The 27,725-nt window shown below is 43.9% G+C and overlaps 2 protein-coding genes across 2 annotated transcripts; one reads left to right on the forward strand and one right to left on the reverse strand.

Moving 5' to 3' along the window:
• The first annotated feature begins 1,054 nt into the window (after nt 1–1,054).
• On the forward strand, nt 1,055–12,989 carry rab11al (RAB11a, member RAS oncogene family, like). Its single transcript, XM_034610104.1, has 5 exons — nt 1,055–1,404; nt 5,526–5,721; nt 6,810–7,003; nt 8,768–8,848; nt 11,199–12,989. The coding sequence occupies exons 1-5, from the start codon at nt 1,365–1,367 to the stop codon at nt 11,336–11,338; spliced, it is 651 nt and encodes a 216-aa protein (XP_034465995.1). The 5' UTR covers nt 1,055–1,364; the 3' UTR covers nt 11,339–12,989.
• Nucleotides 12,990–13,767: 778 nt separating this feature from the next.
• On the reverse strand, nt 13,768–25,778 carry mex3a (mex-3 RNA binding family member A). The gene is made up of 2 exons (XM_034610077.1): nt 25,283–25,778; nt 13,768–21,993 (listed from the first exon to the last, which is right to left on the reverse strand). The coding sequence occupies exons 1-2, from the start codon at nt 25,701–25,703 to the stop codon at nt 20,846–20,848; spliced, it is 1,569 nt and encodes a 522-aa protein (XP_034465968.1). The 5' UTR covers nt 25,704–25,778; the 3' UTR covers nt 13,768–20,845.
• Between the last annotated feature and the right edge of the window lie 1,947 nt (nt 25,779–27,725).

Below are 27,725 nucleotides of genomic sequence, written 5' to 3' on the forward strand. Positions count from 1 at the left end.
AAGAAGAAGGGAGATCTGAAAAAGTCTTGTTATAGAGTTACTTATTTGATGCTATAAAAATGGGGTGAAATGTCACGATTGACAGCTGAGAATGAGAAGGAGAATATGGGCCGGGGCTCCACACAATCACCAATGCACAGACTCTGGCTCCAAATGACGTCTGCACCCGTAGCTAGCATATTTTATTGCTTCATTTTTGTACAATGGTAGGAAGTGGAGACGTGTCATCCATCTTTATTTACGATCTTTGCCTTCAAACTGTTCAAATTAAAGTTCAAACAAAACAAAAATGTCTTAATAAATACATAAACAATCCACTAGATAGTTTGGAGCCATTTCTTCGTGTCGATGTGGGATTTCCACAATAATAAAATAAAGTGCACGAAGAATATAATATATTTATTCACTGATCACCGTCAAAACATAGAAAAATGTCTTAATCCTGAAAACTAAATTGTGTGTCCAGTTTTTCTATATAATTTTGAACACCCACCCAGAACCTGAGCCTGGATTTTATATAAGGGTGCGTAGGACTTTATTATAGTGGATTTTATGGCCATATATGATTATACATATATATATATACATATGCATATATATTAACTGGCAGAATAAAGACATTTGCAACTCTTTATTAATTTATTACAATCAGATCAATCAGATGCTTAGAAACTTAAAGTGTCACTTCTGTAACATAAATGACATTACAATCACGTTAAATGTACAACGTTCAGCAATAAAATCATTAAATTACCCACAGAAATATTTATTAAACGTGTTTGAAATCAGGTTGGAATCATAATTGTATCAGTGAACAAAGTAAAGTGACTTTGTTTTGACAGACACAGTTTTTCATGTTGTACCTGTTGAGGCCCCGGAGCCTCACACGTCATCCCCCATTGACGACCGGGGGGGGGGGGGGGGGGGGGGGGGGAGGCCAGTGACAGCGGCGCGGACTAATCGCGTGAGAGCCAGTTGACAGGTGTCGGTCAGCCGCCCGCCACTGGGAGCGCAGCAGGGGGCGGGACTAAAATGGTGGCGTGGGGTGGGGGGAGTTGGCGTGACGTCGCAGCCATCGAGTGACAGAAGGTGAAGAAGAAGAAGAAGAAGAAGAACTCAAGTTTCCGGCTTCGACTCTAAAGCCAGGTGACGACGGAGGAGTCGCGTTCTCGTCCCCGGAAGTCACACCACAGCGTCCTGGTCGTCGCTCGCCCCTGCGGGATTCTGCGTCGTGTCAGCGGATACACACAAATAAAAAAAGTCCGCCCCGTGGCTCGGTCTCTGTCGCAGCTGAGAAGGAAACGCGACAGAAGTTTTGTCCGCCACTCGGATCGAGCTTCGCCCACCAGCGAAGAGGAGGCACGATGAGCAACCGGGAGGACGAGTACGACTATCTGTTCAAAGGTGAGTGGAAGTCCGGGGGGGGTTATCTTCTCTTCTCGAGGGGAGTTCGCGAGCCGAGCGGAAAACACCTGTTAGTTTAAAAAACAAGGGTTCGACGACGTCAAGGTGCCGGAGGTCGTTCAGCGGCGCCGCGCGAACTTTGTTGTGTGATGCGGCTGAAGTTGAGGGAAATGGCGTCACGAGCGTAACAGCAGAAGCAGGACAGCAGGGGTCCAGGCAGCTTTTAAATGTTTATATATATATATATATATGTGTGTGTCTGTGTGTGTGGCTATGTGTGTGTCTCTCTGTGTGAGTGTGTGTGAAGCAGCATCTGTCGTCATCTCTGCAGGCCGATGATGCAACCACCCCTGAGATGCTTGGGTCAACACGGGGGTCATCAACTGACACCTCCAACTAAAAACATATGTGCTTGACTTGTGGAAGAAACCAGAGTGGTGTGGAGCTGTGGACTTACTGGTTTACAGGAAATCACCAGTCAACCCATTTAAATTGTCACTATAAGCTCCAAACACTTGCTCCAAGATTCACACCCAAAAGGATTTGATCATCTTCTTCAAACCCGAGTATTCTCCGTCTCCAACCCCCTAAATGAGAGGGTTTCCTACTCGTCCTTGTGTCATGTGTTGGTTGAACAAAGCAATTCAGATTTGCTTCTGCATTTTTCCTTCAGTGTAAAGATAAATCCTCAAATTATCTTTTATTGACGGCAACAAATATCCGAGGTGTAACACGCAGATCTTTGTGGTTGGACACAAATTATCAGAACATAACCATCAGTAACTGTTTTGATCGTTTGATAGTTTCCCCAAGAAACTTGTTTTGTGTTCGGTCTTTCGTCGTACAAAAAAATAACCCTCTGGTAAATCAAATGATCAAACACTGTCATTAGTGGCATCCATTTAAATAGGCAAGGTATATTGAGATGAGAAATGCACATGCAGATTTTAGCATTTGGACAAAAATCATTCAATTTTCATATTAAACAATAGTTTCTAACACTTTGTTCTAACTTTTCTCTCCATATAAGCTCTAACAGGTGACATCAAATTATCAGAAAATAATGATCAGCAACTGTTTTGATGATAGATTAATGGCTTTAATATTTTTCCAAGCAACTTAGTGGTGGGGGGGGGGGGGGAATGCCAACATCCTCTGTTTCCTCTTAAATGAGACATTTGAAGATTTGGTTCTGCAATTTTTTTATGTTTCATTGTGAAAAAGAATCATCAAAACAATCTCTATTGACAGGTTTTTAAATAAGCACCGTGTTGTATAGATATTAGAAAGCTCGCCTGGTGACCAGATCATTTCAGGCGGCATAAAGCGCAGAAACACTTAAACAAAGTGTCCTCTACCAAAGATAAAGAATAGTGAATTTTCCTGTTTGGCAAACTGGCACGAACAGCTCTCGGTAGTTTTACCTTTCCATAAGAAAGGGGAAATGATGTGCTCACCGTCTGAACAAATATAGAACACTAAACAAGTGTGTGTTGTCAAACTGGAAATACCTGCATGAGAAGTGTGTGTGGCCACAACGAAGCCCTGCCTCAGACTATAGAGGAGAAGAGATTTGCTCACTCACTCACTCACTGAACCAATGATACGGTGACCAAATAGCAAATTTATCTGAATAAAGTGCTGCGGTGCAAGGACACTGATAAGGTGTCGGCTGCCGCTCAGGTTTTTCACTTGAACAAGGAAAGAGCTAACATTCTTGTTTTGGCTCTGCATTGTTCCTACAGCCTCCATTTTTACCCCTTGCTGTCGGGCAGCATGAGTCAAGTCGTGTGTGAGCTCCCAGTGAGTCACATAAACCTTTATCCACCGATGGAGACATGATCACAGGAAGCTACGCTGCTGTCCTCCCTGTTAGTGAAGCCTTAATACCAGCCAGGTATTTTAAGAAACTTTTTAAATGTCAGACTAACTGCTTTACTCCCATGTCATCCCTTTCTTAACACCCGCCAAATTGAGTAAGTTGTTTTAAAAGCCCACGTTAAGTGGATATATGACTCTTTAACTTCCTTAAAATCACCACACATCCTCCTTCTTTAATTGAAGGTATTTCTCTTTTACGTAGCCTGCTTTTAGCATTATACACCGCTTTCATTTCACAGAGAAGCAAATACTGAAAAGGAGCAGAGGCATTAATTTAATTCTCTTCATTCCAGGAGTTGAAGGCTTGGCTATGTTACTGGGAGCAGCATTGTATAATATCTAAGGGAGGCGTCATATCTTTTTAGCCGAAGAATGTAAAACCAACAAAAGGGTGAGTGAATGGGTGTGTTATGCAGCCATGATATTACCTGTCTGATGGCAAAGGACCTAGAAATGGTTGCTTAATGATTTATGTCCTCCGCCCAAGATCCTTTGTTCTGGACAAAATGGAGAATGCCGACGTTGCCTTTTTTGGCATGGAGGAGGCCCCACACTGTTGGAACATTCACTCCTCAGATGCTTCCCCATATTTTGATTATTTCAAAGTCCTAAAAGAAAGTCAGCTCTTCAAGTTTCTACTTGTGTATGTTGCACCACAGCAACACTGACAACCTTTTAATACACACAGTTTCCCCACGGAAAGGGTAGCATTGCTTAAATGCATGTGTAGACACAGTTGGTTGGTTTGTTAACACAATTTCAACATTCCATGACGAGTTCCTGTTTCCAAACGGCAGGCTGGTGTGTGTTGGTGGGGTAGGTTCCCTCTGACACACTGACTCACCTGACAATTATGGAAGTATTGTTCTGACAAACAATCATCCTAATAACGCCCCGGTCGTGTACATGTTAGGAGGAGACGCAACATTAGAGCCTTTTTGTTTTTTTGTTTTACGATTATGCACTCAGTATTAAAGGTATAGCTCCATTGAAATCGTTAACAGTGTCCGACCAATTTACCGCTTGTTTCATTAAAAATCGTCCGATAGACATATCGGTATCTGCGTTTTACAGAATAAACAGTGTTGGCTCTTGGGAATCATTGTCAATTTTTTTTGATATAATGGCAAATATATTGGTATCATTCCCAAACAAATCCTTACAGGTCAGGCTCCAATCATTAGTGTAGTAATTTACCTCTTACCTCTGCGTCAATAAAAACCCAGCTGAAGTTTATAGGTAAACCAGCACAAGGTCTTTTTTTTTTTACTGGTGTAGTCCACGTAAGAGATGTTGGCAAATAAGATAGATTTAAGTTTTGTCTGGGGATGTAAAATGGTGCGTCTGCTAACTGAAGCAATATGGAGGAGGGTTGATATATAACCACAGGGCTGACAGTACTGTGTGACTGCACGAGGGCTCAGTTTAAGGAGTTAATGTGTAAACGTTTGTATACCAGCTTTTGAAACAGCAGGACAATCCACTCGCACCTATTGATTTGTACACACATGTCTTGTAATCTATCGATGTCGCAGGTCTCTTTACAGTTTTTCTTTAACTGATTTACTAAACATTCGATGGCGGAAACCTGCAGCAACACACTGGTTTCACCTGGAATCACGTGTTTAACCTGCTTTTATTTCCTGAAAAAAGCAGGTGGTTCAAGTATTTATTGTTCTCACTCGATGGGAGTCCCCGGAGTTTCTGCTCTGCTTTGGCCGGGAGCCACACATGAGCATTATTGGCGAGGCAGGTGATTTAATAGCAATGCGAATCACATGATTAAAAAAAAAAAAGAGGGCAACCCATGTTGTTCAGTGTACGGCCTTTGTGTTTTTAATGAACTGTTACAGCAAAGGCATGCCATGAATTCCCCTTTACAGCTGCCGCCAGTACACTGTGCTGCTCAAAAACACACTCATCAAATCATCATGTCTGTGTGTTTTTCATTCTCTATGTACACGCTGAAAATGAGATTCTTTTGAGTCAAGCCGAAAAAGTTAAAAGCATTTTTGTAGCCAATTCTTCATTAAAATGTCTAATAAAAAAAAAAAAGAGAGAAATCTTTCATTTTCTTCATTTTGGTCGTCTTTTAATTGTGTAATTTCCGCTTTACCCGTGACTCTGGCCGTCTCAACAACGTATGATGAAGGAAAAGCACATTGCTAGTTCCCTAAATACCACGATCCCATTAACGAGTGTGCTAACGATTGGCGTCTTTCTTTGTCTGGATTCTGTAGTGGTGCTGATTGGAGATTCCGGTGTAGGGAAGAGTAACCTGCTGTCCCGCTTCACCAGGAATGAGTTCAGCCTGGAGAGCAAGAGCACCATCGGGGTGGAGTTTGCCACACGCAGCATCCAGGTAGAAGGCAAGACCATCAAGGCTCAGATCTGGGACACAGCTGGACAGGAGCGATACCGAGCTATCACCTCTGCGTGAGTACAAGAGAGCGAATCATCAAAAGACCTGCTTCATCACATGTCCACAGATATCCACTTCACACAAGTGCACGCTCAGTTGAAGTCTTAATTGAATCCTGCACACATATAGATCCACATGCATCAGTTCGCCCATGCAGCAAGTATAAGAGTAAAGCTGAACTGTAGATCAGTTGAAAAGACTTAGAAGTTATTAAAAAACAGCGTTTATATCCAATATTCAGCCAGGAAACTTTTAAAATATGAAGAATTCTAAAAAGAGTTTGTTGGATTTCTTACAGCAGCAGCTCTTCCGGTTCAGTAAGAGCAAGGGATCATGGGTAATACCCACCGTTCAGTTGTGTTTAAGTTAGTGAGCGGGACAACACAATCCCAGCTCCAGTCAATAGGTTGATAGATTTGTTTGTTCTCCACATTGAAACCACTTAAAAGTTCACCTAACAGAATCAATCATCACATGAGGTAACTGTTACTCAGTAAAAGTTAGGTAGTGTTTTTGTTAAAACTGTCCCTCACCGTCACATGAGGTTTGCATGTGACTGTACTTTAAAATGTTGCTATGGTAGCAGATGTAAACTTCCAACCATTAGAAGCTTGAAACAACAGAACATCCTCTTTGGGATTAAATTAAATTTAGAATCAACCTTTTGAGCAGCGTTATCGTCCCTCAAAAAGCTAGAAAGAGATCATAGCAAGTGATTAAAACTACAAAATGTACCTTTTTGCCTTGGGTCAGGAAGTGATCTGTTCATCAAAGCGTCCTCCTCATCTCATGGTCAAGGTCCCATCCCTTTTATTCAACTCTTTTCGAGTCTTCCAGGATGCGGCAGCCACCGAGGCGCTGACTCGTAGTGTGTCAAACACATGCAGACGTTGAGGAAACAAATAACTTGAATCAGTGTTTACTTGTGTTATGAGTTTTGTGTGCAGTGGTTTTAGCTTCACAGTTCTATTTCTTGTGTTTCTGCTGCTGTTGCCGATGGGATGTCAGCTGGCTGAGCCCGTGTGTCACACCCACGAAGAATCCCTAAATCAACAGGTTGCAACAAGAGCAAATTGTTAAATTTGGTTCTCATGTTATCCAGGTACTACCGTGGAGCAGTTGGAGCACTCTTGGTTTACGACATCGCCAAGCACCTGACGTATGAAAATGCTGAGCGCTGGCTGAAGGAGCTGCAGGACCATGCAGACAGCAACATAGTCATCATGTTGGTGGGAAACAAAAGTGATCTACGCCACCTGAGGGCGGTGCCCACCGATGAAGCCAAGTCCTTGGCAGGTACGGTCCCTGTGATGGATTTTTGTGTGAGAACTTACAGTAGGTAGCCTGTAATGCTTGCGACTCTGCCTCATTAGATTAAGTTAAATCTCACCTCTAGTCGCTTTAATGAGCTCCCTAAGTGGATTAAAACATATCATGTGTGTTGTTGACAGTCAAGTGTGCACTGCAGTATTTTAACTGCCAGTCTTAACATGCTGATCCTCACTGGGAACACCCATGATAGAAATGTTTGCACTGCGATACTGTGCGTGAACATGACAACAAACTGGTGCACGTCACTGCCATGTACGTGTTTGAGTGCATTTTGCTTCAGGGCAAGTTTGTTTTGCACAGCGAACATGTCAGTTCACTTAGATAGAATTTTTTTCTGTAGGATTTTGACGTTAATTATTTTGTAGTGCCTGGGCCATATGTCTACGCTTGACCTTGAGTTTATTGGCTGGTGTTGCACCTGCTAACTGACACGTGATTGGACTGAATGTTAGAAAGTCAAACAGTAGAGTCTTGTTGATTCATGCGAGATTAAAGAAAGTCATTTTCGTTTCTAGGAACGTTGGTGCTTTCTGTTTGTACCGATTTGTTTTCTTACACAACTGACTTCAATTATGACGCCCGATTTACATAAAGATCATGTGGCGGACGCGTCAATGCAAAGTGTATGATAATGTAACGAGTAATGGGTTCTCCACCAAGAACACAACAGTGACAATGGGCCAACTGACGCCACTGTGTGACAATCATCCCCTCACCTGTGATTCTTTTTTTAATTGGGTTTTATTCTAAATCTCCTTCCGATTTTTAAAAAAGGACACAAATGAATAATTCTGAAACAAGTGGACTGACATATTGATTTATGTGATGGATCTATTTATCAACTAAGCCTGCAGTTAACAATTGTTTTTATCATCAGTTTATCAGTTTCTTGATTAACTATTTGGTCTATAAAGCATCAGTAAAGTAAAAAAAATGGGAATGACAATTTCCAACCTCATGAAGGTTGACATTATTAAATGTCTTGTTTTGTCCAACTTACACTCTCAAACCTAAAGCTCTTAATTTTAAGGTGAGGAAAAGCAGCAAATATTCACCCTTGAGAAGCTGGAACTATTAAATATATTCTCTTATTTTGCTTGAATACTGGCTTATATGATCTTTATCAATTAACAAAAAAGTACAGATATTTTCCCAAATGGGGAAATATCTTCCATATCGTACATTTCTGGGTGTTTTTGACTGTTAGTAAGGACAAATTCCACTGAAAAGGTCAACTATTTGTTGTATTTTACCATTTGTTATGGGGCTTTTTTCACAGCAGACATTTTTAAATGTCACAGAAAGAAGGGCACAGGTGTAACTATAATAAAACTAAAGATGGCTGAATTTCAACGCACTGCAGTGTCAGGGTCCTGGTGTTGTTAATGCTGGATCACTGTCACAGTCATGTTTTACCCAAACGTTTTACCTAACATGGCAAGAACAAATATAGTCTGTGACAAAATTAAAACAGACCAACTATACTTAAGTCTGTAAAACAGTAGTATTTTTGTATGTGTAATTTAAACACTTATATTCCTCCCAATAAAATATTTTGAGTTTGATTACAAAGCAGTTCCCTTTCCTGTGGGAACCCTGTAGTGAGTGAGAAATGTAAAACTGAATCAGTGCAGTATTTAACATCTCAGTGTATTTATGAACGTTAATAACAATGGAGGCCTCTAATGATTAATCGTGGGACTGTGTTTGTGTATTTGTGCTTTACAGAGAAGCATGGATTGTCTTTCCTGGAGACGTCAGCGTTAGACTCATCCAATGTGGAGCTGGCTTTCCAAACTATTCTCACAGGTGGGTTTCACATTTCTGTGCATTTTGTGTTTTTGTTTTTGTGTTCATATCAAATCAAAGCTGCCACTCCCACACGACCCTGGATAAGGGACAGGAAATTGACCAAGTCACAGAATGAAACACTCCTAAAGCCATCCAATCATAACGCTTACTGTTAAGTGTACAGGGTATTGTTTTGTCCCCAAATGTTCAATTCCCATGCAGACTTTACATAACAACCCCTCTTCTGCCACTAGATGGCAGCAAAATCCATATAATCAGTCCTCTGTGTCCATCACTAATGAGGCATCTGTGGCAAGAGAAGACTTGATCTTTTCTTTTAAGGTCAGAAATGTGAGTAATTGTCAAACTGAAAAGCCAATCAGGCAATCAGCACTGGGGGGAGCACCTATGGAGACAATCACCTGATGACCACTAAGTACTGATGTCTGTTTGTGGTCACAAACTCACTTTGACCCACTGAACCCGGTGCTGCCCCTCATTCGAGATAGAAATCCAAATTTGTAGTTGACATTTGTGTTTTGTAAATAAATGAAGTGTGTCTCAGATGAGTCGATGTCTGAGCGGTTTCCCCAGGAGGCTCACGGCGACACCAACAAGTGTGTTTGATGTTGAAGATTTGGGAAAATGGAGAGAAGAAAAGCAAATTGTTGTGACTATCGACCCCTGGAGCACCTAAAGGGACAATCCAACAGCGAGTGGTTCTTCCATTTGAATTGCTGCAGGGGCTATCAGTCTGCAAGTGTGCACCACTTGGCTGTTTGTATTCAGCTTCTGCCCAATGTTCAATTGCCCTCTGCCTCCGCTTGAGCCAATCTGCCCACAACACAGCTCGGCAGGAATATTTCAGATTCATGGAAACTTTGAACCCACAAGCCCCATTGAGCTAATGGTGCTAATCAGCTCATTAAGGGATGAGAAGAAAGGATGTCGGCGGTGCATTAGCAGGGAAGTAAGAACTGAACTTAAGACCTAGTGGAGTAGAGGAGACCTCACATGTGTAGATGTGAGGTCTCCCCTCAGCAGCCGACGGATCGCGGGGCAGAAAGTGTCATGTTGTTTTGTTATTGTCAACACCGGCTCAGCAGCAGGGGCGTTGAAGGGTCTAACGTAATGAGTCGTACTTTCACCACCTGACGTGTCATGTCACAGTCAGACAGGTGACCTGTTTTGATTTAAACCGTCTTGCCTCATAGGCAGTTTTTATTTCAGGAGTTATCTTCCACATATGGCTGCAGTCTAGAGTTAAAGTGGCAGCGTGCAACAGTAAAGCTGTTTTCAGACATGATAACCTAGAGAATTGGGTTTTACGTATGAAGAACACAGAGAACATGAGGGTCAGACACGTTCTCAACAACAGGAAAATGTCAGAAACCTTCAGGTGAAGGGTGGAGACTAGGTAGATCATGCAGTAGGCAAAACATGATGTTTAAATTCCACTGCAGAAAGCAGAGGTTTCTGTTACCAGCACACTGACACCTTAGAGTTCAGTGAAATGAAGGGCCACTACAGGTGGACTAAGACAGCTCCGCTCAACCAGGTGAGCTGTTGGGCCCCTGACAGCTCATTTTCATTCTGAGAAATATATATATATGGTTTTGTTTCGCTTTTGTTGTGTGTTGGAAACGTCATCAACACGCCCACTCGCTCGCTGTGAAGGACAAAGTCACGTGAGCTCACTCGGACACTTCCTGGACATTTCTGGCAGGAAAAGTTTTTCAAATTGAGCTACTGACTCTGACGTTTGCGTCTCACACACAGCCCCTTCCTGGAGGGTTTAGGAAGATGTCTGGATTTCAGCTCTTGTCTGAAAGCAGCTTAAGTTTGCGCTCCTAGTTTAGTTGATCAGCCGATCACTCCAATGGCATCTACTGTAAACCACAGAGTTCAGACATGTATAGAATCATTGAAGAACTTGATGATATTGAAGGATTAACAATTCAAATGTTCACTTGTGTGTTTTCTGCTAGATATGTACTTTTCCTTTGTGTGTAGTAGCATTATTAGCATGCAGGCTCACAGAAGCAAGTCACAGACCCATAATGTATTACATTTATGTAGTTATAGCAATTTTAATTTAAAAGGTATTAAATCCTGTAGCTGTGGGGTATGCCTCAAATGAGGCTGGGTGCTGCCACATGACATAACGATGCCAGTTTAGGATTGAAAGAATCCTGCACTGCTGCCAGGAGTCTGGATAGAACAGTTGTTGTTCAGTATTGCCATGCTGTTTGTCTTTATCACAATATGTCCCACTGTTGGCTCGATTCTGAGGCATCTACACATTAACTCTCTTCTTTTCACCCCCCCCCCCCCCCCCCCCCCCCCCCTCTCTCTCTCTCCTCCACAGCCATCTACAACATTGTGTCACAGAGGCAAATGTCAGGGCGAAGCGACACAGACTTTTCACCAGCCTCCAACGTAGTGCCCATCACGGTCGAGCCCACCCAGAACTCGACCAGTAAGGGCGTCTGCTGCCAGTCCAACTAAGACCCCATCACTGACCACCTCCTTCACCTCCAGGCAAATGGAGAAACGGACAGATAGACAAACAGACGCAGGCAGAGGGGGAATGGACAGACAGGTAGAAATGAACCATTTCACAGAGGGACACTGGGGTTGATTTGTCTATAGTCTGGTTAAGAAAAATAAAAATAAAAAAACAGCAAGAAGAGAGGGACCAGTGAAGGAGGGATAGTAAAGAGGATTAAATAAGCAGGCAGGGGGTGTGTGGTGGTTGAAAGAGGTACATGATTAGAATTGATTGATTGAAAATCCAATTAAAAAAAATGTAACTCATTATAAGGTACCTTTTTTGTATCTCATCACAGTTTCTATCTTTGCAAACTGTCCTCCCTTTGAAAGCTCTACTTTACAAGCCAGTAAATGTTTTCCCTCTACCAGGATATTGGGCAATAAAAATCCACCTCTAGTAGACTGAACTGCAAACCGCTCTGTCGCCGCCGTCATTCCCGTTTTCTCACGATGTAATAATATTTAGACATTAATGTCCCAGATGATATTTATTGAACACTAGTTTAAGGCTTTGTTTGGCCAAAAGGGTTTGTAATGTAATACAGGTTGGTTTAGATTTTCCTTCACTTTCCCTCACAGCAAAGTGAGCTCTCTTGCTTTTGGTGCAGATGCTTGTACGGGCAACTGTCCCTCACTAATGGAGGGACAAGGGCTTCTATTGATTTTTATTTTTTATCTTTTAAATAAATGCACTGGCCGGAAATCGGTGGAAGGTGGTTGGTCCGGGTTGTTTTCCACCAGGCCCCTCAGAGCAATCACATCCCTCCCCAGCAGTGACACAGGGTTTCTCTGTTGATTGCTTCTGATCTTCCTTTGAAAGGCTTCCCTGCTCTCTGCACTGCTTTCTGAGTCATGCTCCTGCAAGCTTTGTACAGCATTAACTCTAAATGAGATTGGGTGGCCGCATCACGAGAGGGTATGTTAACTGCCTCGAGTGTTGGCTCTGGCGACGGCTGTTTCGACCCCGGCTCAGAACCTTTTGGGTGTAGTGGGACAGAGATCAGGGAGATTGGTTTAAATGCATGGACAACCCTGTGCTCCTGCTCCTGCTGCCTGCTAGCTGGGATGGATGGATGGGTGGAGGGATAATGTTTCAGGGGATGAGGTAGTGAGGGCACTCAGCCCTGCCCTGCTGCTGTGATCCCTGATGCACCAGAGATGGCTTGTTTTACTGTAAGTGAAATCCTCCACTGCCTGCTCACCTACTCCGCTCTCCTCCTGTCTCTGTCTACACTGTATGTAACTGGAACAGGACTCTGCCTTCTGGGATCTCCCTGACGCGTGCCCTCGCTCTCACTTGTCTTTATTTCCTGTTTGTGGAGGGGCGGGGGTTGTGTTCAGGAGCCAGGATTGGGTTTGTTGGGATCTAATAGTTTTAATAAATGAGAAATGATGTGGTAGCGTTAGGAGGGGTTTGATTAAATCCAAAGGTTATGCACACAGACGGCGTTTATCCTGCTGGTGTGTTTCCACATCAACACTTGACTTCTATCGACTTCACAGGTCTTGAACTGGGTGGTGTAGGTTAGGGCTTTTTAAACATTTATTCTAATATATGTATATTTGGACTGCATATGTAAAAATAAATCTCATTTGTTATATCCTGGCTCTTCTCGTCTCTTGAGGATGTTTTTTTTTTTTAAAGTAAAGGGTGCAAGTAGCTAGAAAGGCAGAATTAATTGAATGAGTCATTGAGGTACCATGATTTCTAATCACATAATATTGATGTGGCTGTTTTATAATAATTACATTTTTTATCTCAATTGGGATTCGGTAAGAAGATATTTGCTCATCATAGCTGAGATCACAGAATTTCAAATATGAATAGAATCAGTTTAACCAAAAAAACAAGTACTTTCAGTCAGAGATCATTTCATTTTTGTTTTATTAGAAACATTTACAATACATCTTGAATCTTGGAAAAATAACAAAGAACCAGAACTAGCATGGCGCAGATACAATAATAATAATAATAATAAAAATGTCTCCAAAAAATGTAATTCACAAAAAAACATGTGCTATAAGAAATAAACCTGCAATATCACATGCCTTGTACGGGCATGGCACACTGTAACAGAGTTCAAAAGACTTCTTTTTTTCCCATCCATCAAAGTTGACGGTCAGCAACACGGGGCCACAGAGGCAGCCCTCTTTCACTGTTCACAGAGAAACTAACGCCAGGTGATGCTGGCCCAAAAACTAATGCACTACGACCACTATTAGACCGGTATGAAACAACTCTACTGTGCTGGAAAAATTGGAAACGCTACCAAAGACAAACTGTCAGATTGAATTGTTCTCTTTGGAAAAGGTTGCGAGTTTCACCAGCATGCACCGCTTCAGTCCTCATCCTTTACATGCAGCAGGACGTGTGCCTCTGTAGCGTTTTTGTCAAGTTTTCTTTACTCTTACATAAACTTCAAGTTAATTCCTTTGAGGTGAGAACAGTCTTTCATCACTGACGGGTAGCTGAGAATACAAAAGCCAACTTTTTTTCGTTTTAAACGTGGGGACTGAAATGGTTTCTTTGCGTGGCTCCAAACTCATGTCAACTTTCCAAAGAGATCCCAACTATGCAAATCTACAGAGGAGAAACGGCCCAGGTTGCGCTGCGTTACAGGAAAACACAGGACCTGCACCGTTTCCCCACAATATTTCTAAGTGACCATACAACATACATGCAACCTAGTACGGTAATGAATCTGTTGTGTGTATATGTGTGCATCTAGTTACATAGATCTACTACACAGTGCGCTCTCGTCCTCACCTAGATGCCTCCGCTCGATCCTAATTAGCACATTAGGTAAAGTCTCTGGTAAAGACTTGGTTTTAGCTGATTATGCTCTGCTGTCATCGATCACAAACTGTCTGAGTAGTAGACGCGGAAAAATGTATGAATGAAAGTGTGTACAAGTTTTGTGTAGCCCCCACTGGCGGGGGGGGAAATCACAGCTGCCTCATTCATCCCAAGCGCTGCAGTCGTGACACGTTTTACATGTCTGAGAAGTAAAAGCGAGTTTAGATTACAGAGGAAATGAGCAATGTGTGTCAGTCAGTAACATGGGGTTAGTTGAAGGGGAGAAATGGGGGTTACAGCAAGCAGCACTGCACAAAGAATGCTGATGCAGGAAAAAAATATATCATTGAGGCACGAAATTGATGCTCTGTGACTAAAATATCTCCAAATTCTAAAAAATATTATATTATTTTCTGCAATTATTCCATTGTGAATGCACCGATGTTAACGTAGCGCATGTCTGAAGTTAAAATTTAAGCCGCGGCCGACTCCCGCTCCATTTACTTCATTTACATCAAAGCGCAATGGAGAGCGACGAGCGTCCGCAACTTTCATAAATAAAACTTCTAAACTTCTTTTCTCATTTTACTTATTAGTAGAAACTGACTTCCCTGTGTTTAGAAATATATTAACTTCTCGTAATTTTAATTAAAAAACAAAATGTCTTGAGGTTACTCATAAATATGTTGCTTCCTTTTTTTTTTTTTACTTTTCATAAATAACATCCAGGTACTGACATTTTTTTTTCCTCTGCTTTCTATGAAATAATAACCCATGTTAGCAAAATAGATTTGAGAAACTGTAATATGTTTTTTTTATTCTTTTTAAGTTACTTTCTATAAATGTATGTGGAAGAACTCAAATATAGTCTACGTTGAAAACCTGTTGCAAATTCCTTTCCCAAAAAACAAAACAAAATCAAAAAACAAAAACTTAAAGCTCACTTGTAAATTGACAAAACAATAAGCGTAAGGAGTGCATTAAGTCGAGTGGTCTTTTTTCTTTTTTTTTTCTTTTTTACATTCAAATGCAGTACTTGCTCAATGTGTGATTTTGACAGGTTGGTAAAATTGCTTAAGTGCATCCATTGAAAATAAGGATTTCCTATCACTCCTCAAAAGGGATTCTACATAAATGCATAAAGACCTTTTCATATCAAGAGAAGAAAAACATCAACAGTTTCTACCATTACTATAATAGTAAGCTTAATACAATATTGTAAATAATACTAACAAGAACTTAACGAATCAAATGTCACTTGTGTGTCACCCCCATCCCCTTTGTCGCTCCGCTTAACTAAAACGTATTTCATACCAGGCGAGTTGGACAAATGAAACTTACACCTTAGCATTTCCTTAAGAGTTATAATTAAACTTTATGTATCAATTAGTTAGAATACACGGTAAATATATGATTTTTGAAACCAATGGCAACTTTAAGGTCTTAAAGCTTTTTTATACACTTCAGGTATCAGGCTGATGAATTCTTTATGTGATCCTATGTATTTTTTTTTTATTTTCCTGATAAATCTTAACCTACTGTACTATATTTTTACTAACATGCAGTTCAACTCAAGGATACAGTTCATGTGGCTCTGAGCGGGTTTGTTCGCGGTTACTCTGTCACCTTGTTTGCATCCCACTGTTAATCTGAGGGTCTTTGTCAACGCAGCTCCTTCGTCAATGTCTTGGGCAGTTTCTGTTTTTTTATCTCAACTTCGTCAAGTTTTTCAGAGGGACTAAAAACATTCCCTTGACTGTGCCCTCCCCCCCTCCCACCCCACCCCACCCAACCCCTCAACAATAAAACCAGAGCAATAGAAAACTACTCAAAAGGACTCTAAGTGCCAGGATGTGCTGTAAGCTGGTCTCTTTGGGAGAAGTAAGTCTGTTACCGGCGCCTCTGTAGTATTAAACTAATCTTCCAACACTGAAACATGATATGCCTTCATTTCACAGATATCGACTTGAGTGGCCTCTAAGACTTGTGGGTAAACAGAGCAGTTCTAGGTATGAGACTATTTAATTCAATCAACTCTTAAGCCGGAGCTGATTTTTTTGATGCTAAAACAAGTTAACTCGAGTGATAAAAGTTAGTTCGTGTCCTCTCCTTGTTATTTTTATTCTTTGGCTGTGTCTGACCTATTTCTTTCAACAACAACAACAAAAAAGAAACTACGGATGAAGAGTAGGAGCGAGGCGAGAATTTCAAACGCAGCCATGAAATCAGAAACACAATGTAAACATCTTAAGATATGCTGTAAGCGACGCGTCTGCACCTGAATGCAATTTCACCACGAAGTAAAAGAATGTGAAGAGTCGGAGCTCGTCACATGGTCGGCATGACCTCGGTGAAAGAGTGACCGGTGCTTTGAATCGGATCCCGCTGCCCTGTCCGCTTCCGTGTACATTTATGACCAAAGCTTTCGAAACGCCATCCAAGTCACCAGCTCTGGCGTCTCTTTAACACAAACTGGATGAACCTCAGTGCTCTGGTCTTGTTGTTTGTTTACACATAAGCTGCAGTTTTCATCCTTTGGAGACGGATTCCTTACGCTAGTCTCGACCCAAATCTGATTGATAATCAACGTAATAAAAAAAAAAAAATAGAATAAAGCAATCAAGTGACTTAAGACCCTGATGAACACAACAAGAACAATTACTTATCCTGAAATTGTTGCTAATTAATTCTACCTGTTACTACACTGACAGGAATCCACAATGAATCTGAAGCAGATATGAGACAGAAATGCAGCAGTATTATCCTAATAACGGAGGTCGATTTCTGAATAGAATATTATTGAAAGAACTGACTAAGCAGGCTCCTCTGTTTATTGTCCCAGTATAGTCCTATTATTGCTTTTCATCCTAATATACATAGAAACTGATTTATTCACTCGGGGTTAGGTTATTACACATACTATTCATTCGAGTTTTTATTTGAGATTGGATTTATACATCAGCGGCTTCATAAAGGATATTCACTATTACAGTTTATAGTAGTGTCTGGTTAATTTCTCACTTATATATTTGGATGAAATACTAAGTTAATCAGTTTAAATAATAATATTTCTTAAATGTATGGATCTATCTAATATACTATTATTGTCAAAGGGTGATGGGACACATATATTAAAGATTTTCTCTCCCTAAAACCCAGAAACATTTCTGAAATCCATATGCTAGAAAACATTGACAATGACACTTTCAGTTTGTAAAAATAATCAAAACCTCACGTCAAGCGGGGCCTTTGGATGTTCATAACTGATACACATACTGTATTTACATAGATGCTCAGAGTGCTTTCCCATAAAGTACAATACTCACTTATACAGCGTCTAAACTGGGAGAATCTCCAATAAGCCTTCTCTTCATTACACCAGTGCAAAACTCAACCAAGTCACCAGCATGGACTAAATGGACGAGAGGTCTCCCAAATAACCACTAGTACTACTGTAGTATAAAGATAATAACAAGAACCACCATAATACAGAAAATGATAGGGAATCCTTACGTGCATGTCTTTCAGATTCTATGAAATATATTTCACCATCAGTGGTCGGTTTGGTATTAATCAGATGCGCATTTCTTTTGTGATAAGGTGCTTTACTCTATATTTTAGGTAAAGTGTTTTAAGAGCCTAATTTCCTGAATCCCTCGAAAACCCCGTCCGAGCCTTTCGATTCACATTCTTTTCTCCAAAAATAAGTACTTCAAAAGTCGTTTAGGGGGCGGAACTGTCAAAGGCCAAAGTTGCTACCTTGTATGCCAAAGTAATGACAATATTTCTCATAAAAAATATTAAGGCAGAAAACAAAATGATAAAATACTAAAGTTCAAAGGACAGCGTCACACTGCCTTGAATTTGACGTCGAAAAGCTTAGGCCAAACCACTGTGCAATTTCTCCATCCATAAAATCATAACTCTTCTTTTATCTACACATCTAATAGATTTCGGGGGGGTACTTTTGGCAAGTACAGTGCTGTCGCTGCAGTTCACCTGTAATGCGAGCGCTCTGCTTTATATGTTGTGTTTTAAAAGAGGGGGGTCTTTGTGTTCTGGATGACACAATTTGTGTTCGTTTGTTTTTTTGTTTGTTTCGAGACAGAAGCCGAGTGTAATTGTTCTCCTGCTGAATCACCAGCGCTCCCTGTCATCACCACTGGGCCACATGTGACGACTCAGAACTCAGTGCAACACATGGATGATCAATAAAATAGCTGGATCTGCGGGGGTCTCATCTGTATTGGAGCATACTTCTCCGTTTCTCGGGTAGCCCCCCCCTCCTCTCCCAAAATCATTCAACAGCTTTAATCCCTACCCCCATCCTCGCTCCTCCAGCCCTCTGAAATCCCCAGGCTGGGGCTAAGGCAGACGCAGAGGGTGTGTAATTTGATTCAGCATGAGTGCTGGTTAAATGGGGCGTTTCCTCTGCTTTCCTGTCAATTACAATTGTCTGATTTCATTCTGGAAGCTCTAAGCAAGGGGGAGGGGGGGGGTCCACAGTGAAGGGGCAGCTGCAGGATGTCCCATACAGTAGCGGGCTGACATGGGGTGAGGTGAGGTGGGGGGGGGGGAGTGGGCCGTTATGGAAACTTTGTTCGTAATTCACGCAATCTTTCTTTTGTCGTGAACATTTTTACTAAATTTTGAAGTGTTCATGGCAAATTGTGACAGTGACGTTGAAAGGTGGTAACTGGTGCACCTCCAGATGACAGTGGATAATTTATTTTGCCTCGGAGCTGTATTTGCCTCGTTTTCACGGGCAACTACAGCTTCTGTCGTTCACTACAGCTTCTGCATGTGTGTGTGTGCGTTTTCGGACAAAAGAGGCCCCCTCTCCCCAGTAGAGATGGCTCAGAGCAGCAGAAAAAGGAGAAGAAAAAGGAGGGAGTAAGGGGCAAGAGAGAGCAGAGGAGGAGGAGGAGGAGGAGGGGGTCCCCTTCGCCCCAGCTGCATCCAGCCCCCTCTGTGCTTGTAACGGTGGGGCGGGGCGGCGAGGGGCTCACGGCGGGACCCTGTCTCACCCCCTCGTACAGCTCCAGAGTCCACACACGGCCCGCACCTGGACCAGCCCATTTGCCTAATTATCAATGAGTAGATCCAGGCCGTGTCCAAGCGCTCCGCGGCCCACGCTGCAACCGGGCCCAGACAATACGCCCCACTTGGCGAGGCCTCGGAAAGCGAGCGATCGAACTGTAAGCAGGAGAGACATAAAAGCCACTCCCGAAGAAAGGAGAGAAAGAAAGGGGGCTAGGCAAGACTTCCAATTTGGGGTCACAGCCACACTGTGCCATGAAACACCTGCTCCTGTCCAGCTCTGCTAATTACAGGGGGAGGCAGCAGGCCCCTCCGAGCTCTCACATAATGCTGTTAGTAATGGGGACGTGGAGTAAGGATTACCGATTTGGGACCGTGTATTTTACACTGTCAACTGTTTTGATCTGAGTGCGCTGCTGATTCAGGAAACATTTTTACACTTTTGCTCAGCTTCTGTCCACGTACTAATTCTCCTCCTTATTTACAGCGCACGCCTCGGAGAAACGCTTGTTGACTGGGGCTCTCGCTTTGTCCTATATCGCTCAACGGCTGTGGCCAAATGACCACACAAGACAATAAAGCGCGGTTAAGGTGGCTTTGAAACAAGTCCATCGGGGAGACAGATGTCGAGAACTAGCCAACTGGATGAATTCCAAGGCTTTCGGCCTCACAAATTAAATCAGTGCTTTAAGCCAACCGAGGGACCACATGCTTTTCAAGTGCCACGAGGAGCAGGCATTACTGAATCTTTTCAACAAACTGCAGTGACCAACGTGTAATCAATGGCTACTGGAAAACAATTTTCACTGATCGCTTTCATCTACCTCTGAATAATGATACCCATAAAATTTAACTTATTACTCTAAATAAATGATGTGACGTCCCATCTCTTTTTTTTTAAGCATTAACCTGGTGTATAAGACTATAAACGGTGTAAGGATGAAACAAGGGGCAGTTTTTGTTTCCTCGTAAAGATTACAAAGCTTTGACAAGAACCAATTAATTCACATTTTCATTCTGTTGAAATGAATGTTTAGGACCAATTATATCAAACCACAATCACAGTCAAAGGGGGAAAGGCTGAATTCACCTTCACATCAGCTTCTGAAATTTCAAGGTATGATTGACAATCCTATTTTAGACCCAGATGATTGTAAGGTGCAATGAAAATTCTATTTGTTTCCCTTCTAATAACAACATTGACTTTCTAGGTCAGTCGGGTGCAGATTGGGTACCTCAACAATCATCTTCTTTCTTCAGTATAAACCCACTTCATGATAAAATAAAAATTTGAATAATAAAATGTTCACATTACTACCTCTGCCTACTCTGTGATTCATGAATGAAAAACAGCAGCAGTCAAAAAACTGAAAATGCAGGGTACTATACTTCTCTTATAAACAAAACTTTTATAAAATATATATGCATATATATATATAAAAGAAAAACTTAAAAATATTTCTTATACTTTTTAGTAAAGCAAGCAGTGCCTTCTAAAATATCTGCTTGATTGTTTTTAAATTTTCTGAAAAACAAAAGTGTGTATTATAATAATAATCATAATAACAGCAAATTATTATTGAACAAACACTGACAAAACTAATGATAAAAACTGATGTGGTTCCTTAAGAGAATATTCGGATGGCCTGTGTGACCTGGGTGTGGCACACTGGGCACTCCGGGTGGTTGAGCTCACAGATTCGGATGGCGCACTCCATGCAGAAGAGGTTATGGCCACAGGGCACCAAGGCAGCCGTCACTTTGCTCTCAAAGCAGGTCATGCAGTCCCGCACGATGGCCGGTGGCGAGTCCGGAACTGGCAGACGGCCTGGGAAGCCCTCGCCGGCTGAAGTGGGCTCACTGTGGGCGCGGCGGGCCTGGGCATGAGGTGAGCCGGCTACGGGCACAATGCTGGTGACTGAGGAGTTGTTGGTACCTCCACCTCCGCAGGAATCGGATAAGCCAGGGGAGAGTCTGGTCAGGGGGAGCGGGAGGCCTCCGAAGCTCTTGGAACGCTGCTGGGCATAGAAGGCCACCTGTTTGGGGTAGTCGGGGTCGCCCCAGCTCTGGGTCCCCTCGGATCCAAAATAAGAGCAATTCTTTTCTCCAGAGCTGGAGAAGTTGCTCTTGTTGTAGATTCCCCCTCCCTCGCCTCCCCCTCCCCCTCCGACCATGGCATCTGAGAAGTTCTGGCGGTAGCTGCTGGTGAGAGGCTTGCGCTGGCCCCCCTGCAGACCCCACACCTGCTGTAGCCGGCTCTCCAGACCACCGCTGCTGCCCGCCGGGCTGCTTCCACCGTTCGGCCCCATACAGTCATTCTCATTATTGTGGTCATGCAGGCCTCCTGTTCGGAAGGCGATGTGTGCTTCTATCTCCTCGCGGGCGCGCTCGGCGTTGCTCGGTGACCCCGTGATTTCAAAGACAGGGTCGCGGTCTCGACTGGGAGTGACGATGTACGTACAGGTTTGCTGCTGGATGCGCTTGATGGTGGAGCCTTTAGGCCCCACTACCAGCCCCACAACACGGTATGGCACTCTCACCTGAATGGTGGTCTGACCTGGCAAAGGTGTGGGCGGGGAGCCGCTGAAGGACACCCCCAGCTTGTTGCGGGACGCCCGGAGCATGGAGAAGTGCTCTGCAGCAGAGATGATTTCACGGCGGGCCAGTGCAACATCCTCCTTCCGGCCAGTGATTAGGAACACAGGCTCCTCTCCTCTAACCGGGGTTTTGATGTAGGTGTTGGTCTTGGCCCTCAGGGCTTTAATCTTGCAACCTGCAGACACCAAGATACATTCAGAAATCAGTAAATACGATACATCAGTTCAGTCTTGTGAGTCACAAACCAAGTTTAAAGGTTGCAGGTGAGAACATAACACAAACATTTGTTTTCCAACTTGAGTTTACAGAAATCCTCAACTCTCCTTTGTTCGGTGTAAATTCAGTCACGTTTATGACCAGTTTAACGTAATATGCTGCAGATTTTTTACAGCCAAAGAGTAATTACCTTGATATATGACTTTTCCAGCACCTAAGCTTTACTGTACTTACGGAGTGTACTTATTTATTTGCTCTAAATCAGACACAACTTACGAAGAGACAGGTGGTTGGTGCAGAATTATTGCTCGGCATAGACATAAGTGGTTTGAAGGGTTTGCGAGAGCTGCAGCGGTTGCAGTATATTTGCAGTATGCTGGAAATCACTTTCTGACCTCTCCTTGAACCGACACGAGACAATAGTCAACCCACATACACTATGCTTCGTTTTCCAGCCATTTATTGCACCACATCTGCCCTGTTTTCTGATCAGGGGGTAATGGTTTACTCTATTAAGTGCTTTTAAAGCAAAGGCTTCATGTGGAGAGAGGGAAGGTTAATGTTATTTGGTGACAAATTACCTGATGTTGTAATGGGACAGAACGGGGATGCACAGTAAATCAGTGATCATTTAGGAGGATTACCGACCACGTTGGAGGTCGAGGAGAACACGGTGAGAAAAGACACAGAAACTATGGTAATGTTGGTCCCTGTGTTGAATACATCAAGCATCACACGGGGTCAGAAAACCCAGGCAGCCTCTTCACTGAGACAAATTGTTGACGAGGTGGACGTCTCGCCTCCGCTGTGACTTAAAGAGACAAGTGCGACCCTCTATTGGACGAGTAGGAATCATCAGGCGTCTATTCAGTGAACTAATCTGACCAGACTCTGGGTGCTTTGGATCCCACAGCACATCCACTGCATTACGGATCTGAAGATCACAGCCGGCTGGTATCAAAAGGTTTAAAGACACCTTAAGTTGATGACAAATGTCTCTCTAATGCTGCTAAATGGGCCCCACTTTGTTCAGGAACACTTTCTTCTCAGGGACCAGCGGCACAGACAGAGGGATAGTGATACTCTGAAGGGTTATTACTGCTCATGCTCAAAATCTGAAAATGCCCTTTGTGGCCATCGCCTGATATTAGGGCTAATAGACCTGTTCATGCCACAGGAGATCACAGAGCAAATTGCCCAAAATCATGTTTTCGACTTGTGTTGCACCTTTTAAGTAATCCAAATTAATATCTCTATTAAAAGGGTTATCTGTAAACAAAGATTAAATAATTGCAACCAGGAAGTGAGGTCACTGGAGGCATGTTTATTTTCATCCGTTGCCCTGTGGCGAGAGAGGTGCCTGTGATTGAAAACAAAGCCACCCTTGACCTGAAGAGCTCCAGAGGAAGACACGAGAGCATCCTCAGGAATCAATGCTTTCGACTCTGACAGGAGGAAACAATCATACCCAACCCCTTTCCTCGTGACAGGATGCTCCGTTTACCAGATTCACCAGGCGGGCACTGAGAGGAAGGGGGCGTGTAATGTAGTGCTAACTAATGAGGGGCCCGAATCAAAAAGAAGCTCATCTCAAATCCCCCCAAATCAGCACTTCTACTCGGTCAAGGCAACAAAAAAAAGGGCCCTCTCACCGGATCCACCCTCCGGCTTCGGCTGTCTTCGGTTACCCCATTAAAATTCAAAACTTAAACTTCAGAGTAAAGAACCGGAGCCACGATGGGGGACAAAGAGGAAATTAATGGAACAAACTAAACCCACACTTCCAGAGTATTGGTAAAAGAAGCCAGCTCAGCTCTTCCGAAGCCCCAGTGACATTATTCGAGACTTGTTTGTTTTTGTTGCGAGATAAATCAGGATTTGCTAATGGTACCTCACCCGCCCTGCAGTCTTTGTACTTCTCTCTGCGTCCAGGCCCCTATGTCTCCCCTCTCCTGACAGGCAACCATGTGGTATTGAGAGTGTGCAGTGAAGTGGGGCTCATGAGGAGCCCCTTGTGTTGAGCTCCAAGGCGTGACTCCCATTCAGCTTTTCAGATGCTATACTGCCCTTCCCTCCCCAGCCCGGGTTCCTCTGCCCCTTCTCACCCATGGGTTCATCACATCTGGTAACAAAGGGCGCAGCCAGATAATCACAAAGAAAGGAAGAAGACAACAAAAAAACAAAAACTCAGGTTCGAGCTCCTTCTCAGCTGATAAATATTGAAACTTGGTGAAAAATCACCTTCGCTGCAAACGTGCACAAACAACAGAATATTTGTTTTTTATTATAAAAAAGGATTCCCACCTCCTGGTGCAACTTCTCGCTGAGTCACCCCTTTAAGACCATCCCGTGTGCCAAGCAGCAACACGGTCTAAACGCGCCCCTCCCCTCAGCCCCCGAATTTCACACCTTTGTTTGACAGCTGCTGTCATTCAACTTCAGCTCTTTGTTCGGTAAAAAAAAAACACAAAAAATAAATTTAAAAAACCGTGAGTGTGCAAAGCAAACGGGAGAAGATGCCTCAGCGTGTGTGGAATTGAACTTTCCAACTCCATCAATTGAGGGGGAAAAAACAAAGAGGGACCACGCTCGCTCCATTGTCCAATTGTGTCACTGGGGCAGTGCGCAACATAAACAACGAGCTGAATAAATTTGGGGAAGAGGCAAAACATCGTCCACCCGCGAGTCCTGCGCGTCCCCTTTGTGTTATTGTCTCAACGATCGATGCAAAGTGAGAGACATTCCTCTCCTCGCCAGCAGCACGTTGCCTTTTTTGAACAGTCTGGCGCGTCTCAGACGACAAAGGAAGCAAGTGCCTGCTCCAGTGTGCGTCTGTGCGCGGATGGCGTGGATGTGGAATGATTCGCCCAGGAGGGGACAGGGGGGCTCTCCCATGCTTCCCCAACCCCCTGCGAAATTCACTCGAAAGCAGAAAAATAAAAAAATAAAAAAAATAATAATAGGCAAGCGACTTGTTTCGGTGCTGGGGAGTGCAACGATGAGTGGAGGGAGAGAACTTGCGGGGTTGTAGCAGGAAAAAAGTGGGAGGCTGGTGCCTCGGGGGAGCACAAAAAACACGCGAGCACACACACACACACCACTCCCTTTTCTTTGTCAAATAACACCAGGTAACAGTAAGAGAAGAAAAACACAAAGCGCACGGGAAACACGGCGGGATCATGCAGCACACAGAGCGGGATAAAGGCACAAGTTTGGGAGGGAAATAATTTGGAAGGGCAGCGCTTTACCTTGTCTCCCCACTATCTCGGCCACATGTTCGGAGCTGGGCACTGGGACGCATTCTGTTATGTTGCAGCCTCGTCCCTTCGTCTCACTTGAGGAGCTCTCGTACAGGGCGCACAACTTGCTCTTCCCTTGCAGGATCGCCGTGTCCCCGCCACCCCCGACGCTGTTCGTGTGGTTGTGGTGGTTGTTGTTATTGTTGCTCCGGTCCTGTACTCCCGTGGTCGGGGCTCCGCCGCCGTCCTCGCCTTCCCCGAGCCCCAGCAGAGACAACTGGCCCAGCGCGACCCTGAGGGCACGGGAGTCGTCTTCCTCCTCGTCGGGCGGCACAAGGAGACCCTCGCTGCCGAAGCCGGAGCCGGCCAGATCCCCGCCGTAGCCCCCATTTTTCTCCATGATCCCTGCTAGAACCAGCAGGCTAGGCATGGCTAACAAAAGAGTGTGTGAGACAAAGACAGGGGAAAGAGACTGGAGAAACAGCACCCGTGCCGCCCCCTCCTCCTTGCTATTCCCCCCTTTGCGCTAGTCCCTCCCATAGACCGGCCCCCTCTCTCTCCGTCCGCCAGACTCTCACCGTCTCTGCGAGCTCCGGGCGAACGGGACACAAGGCCGTCTGCACGATAGATGGGGCTGGGCGATGTGTTTGCTCCACCCAGTCTGGTTCACTCCGCTCCCCTCCTCGCCGAGACAAAACGAGCCGCCCTCCCGTTGTACCACTCCGTCTCAGGTTCCCGAGCCCGTGGCACCGCGCGTCGAGCCGCCTCCCGTCGCCCTCCCGAGCGGAAGGAAAAAAAAAAAAACACCTCCTCGCCCGGCTCCCGCACCGCACTCCGGGTTTATCTCAACGTAAATCCCGCGGAGCTGCAGTGTAGCCCTCGCACCGCATGTAGGTAACTTATGTAAGCGGAGCCGTGCGGGATGTAAACACTTGCGTATGACAAAGGTGGAAGTACAGTGCGCACATGGTCATGAAGCGCTGCTGCATTAGGACACAAAGCCAGCGGCTCCCGCGTGGTGGTGAACAGGGGTGGGGGGGGGGAATCAAGGATGATCTGACATGAAATGAAAACGTGGGAGCGAAAAGGAGTTAGTGACATTTTTTTTATTTTAGAGAGGAGGGGGTCCGCCCACCTCCATGGAGCCGTGCTTTGCGGCAGGTCACCGCGTTGTTGTTTCTGGCGCCGTTGCGCATGAGGATGTTATGTATAGGAGGGAAAGAGGGCGTCTGGGGGTGAGGGGGGGGGCTGTATACGAGGAGGAGAAAGGGAGTTGTCAGACAGTCGTTGCAGACCCTATGCAGCGGGGCGGGGGGCGGGGGGGACTTCAGAAAAGCCCTCGCACATTTCCCCCCCGTTTTAAAAAAAAAAAAAAAAAAAGAGAGAAGGATAAAAAAAAAAAAGAGAAAGATTTTGCAGCAGCTCCGGTGAACAAAGAACCGCGCCGTTCGATTCGCGCACAGACTCCCCAAGATGTCCTCGACAGAAGCCACGCCTGACGGCATGGTCGTGCTACAACACAAAGACCCAAACTGCAGTTGTAGAAATAACACTAATTAAATAACACAAATCAACACAGTTCTCTGCATCCAGTCAGCTTCTGCTCTCATTTCTCTTTTCTTTTTTTTTTTTTGATTTGCAGGGGTTCACACAACAAAGTATCTCCAACTTAAATTAATCCCCATTAACAATCTTACATGAATTGTCAACAAATAAAAAAAACAGAAGCAAATAAAATCTAATTTGCCATAATTGTATTAGCCTCACGACTGAGTTGTGAATTATTATTACTGAGTCGTAAATAAAGCTTTGGAGCTGGTGTATAATTATCCAGCTCGGATGTTTTTTCGGCTTCCTCGGAGTGTCAGTTTAACTCCAGCTCGTCCTGCTGTTACCATCTGCCCATATGCATGCTGGGATGTACAGTGAGTGGCTATGTGTTGCATAAGGCCACCTGAATGACAAGGCAAACTCTGGGGGATGTTTACGTGGAGAAAACATCAGATCTCAAAATACACATCTCCTCACACACACACACACACACAGACACACACGCACACACGTGTTCGAGGGAAACACTGAACTTTTCTGTTTTTCTACATAAATTGCTGTTAAATAAAATTTGGGTGAAACCAGTCAGCCTGTGTGTTCATGTTCCCGGGGGAGGTGTTGAATTCACTCTGTGGCTCGTTTGTGCTTTTTAGCCCCCCCTGTCATGTGCGGTGTTTTCCTCACACTGTAACTGTACTGACAGAAACACACCGTCTTCCATTTGGGGTTCTGTGACAGACTGAGCAGATCCAGCATGAATATTTTAGCCTCTCCTGTGAGAACACCCTCTGCCTTTTAATAACACATAGGAAGGAGCAACAATATAATCACAAATTTCCCAAACAGCAGCCACTGAAAATAGAAACAACATAATTGTCGTGATAAAATAGTGGCAGGAAGA

This window comes from Hippoglossus hippoglossus, chromosome 16 (genome assembly GCF_009819705.1).
Source record: "Hippoglossus hippoglossus isolate fHipHip1 chromosome 16, fHipHip1.pri, whole genome shotgun sequence".
Lineage (NCBI taxonomy): Eukaryota > Metazoa > Chordata > Actinopteri > Pleuronectiformes > Pleuronectidae > Hippoglossus > Hippoglossus hippoglossus.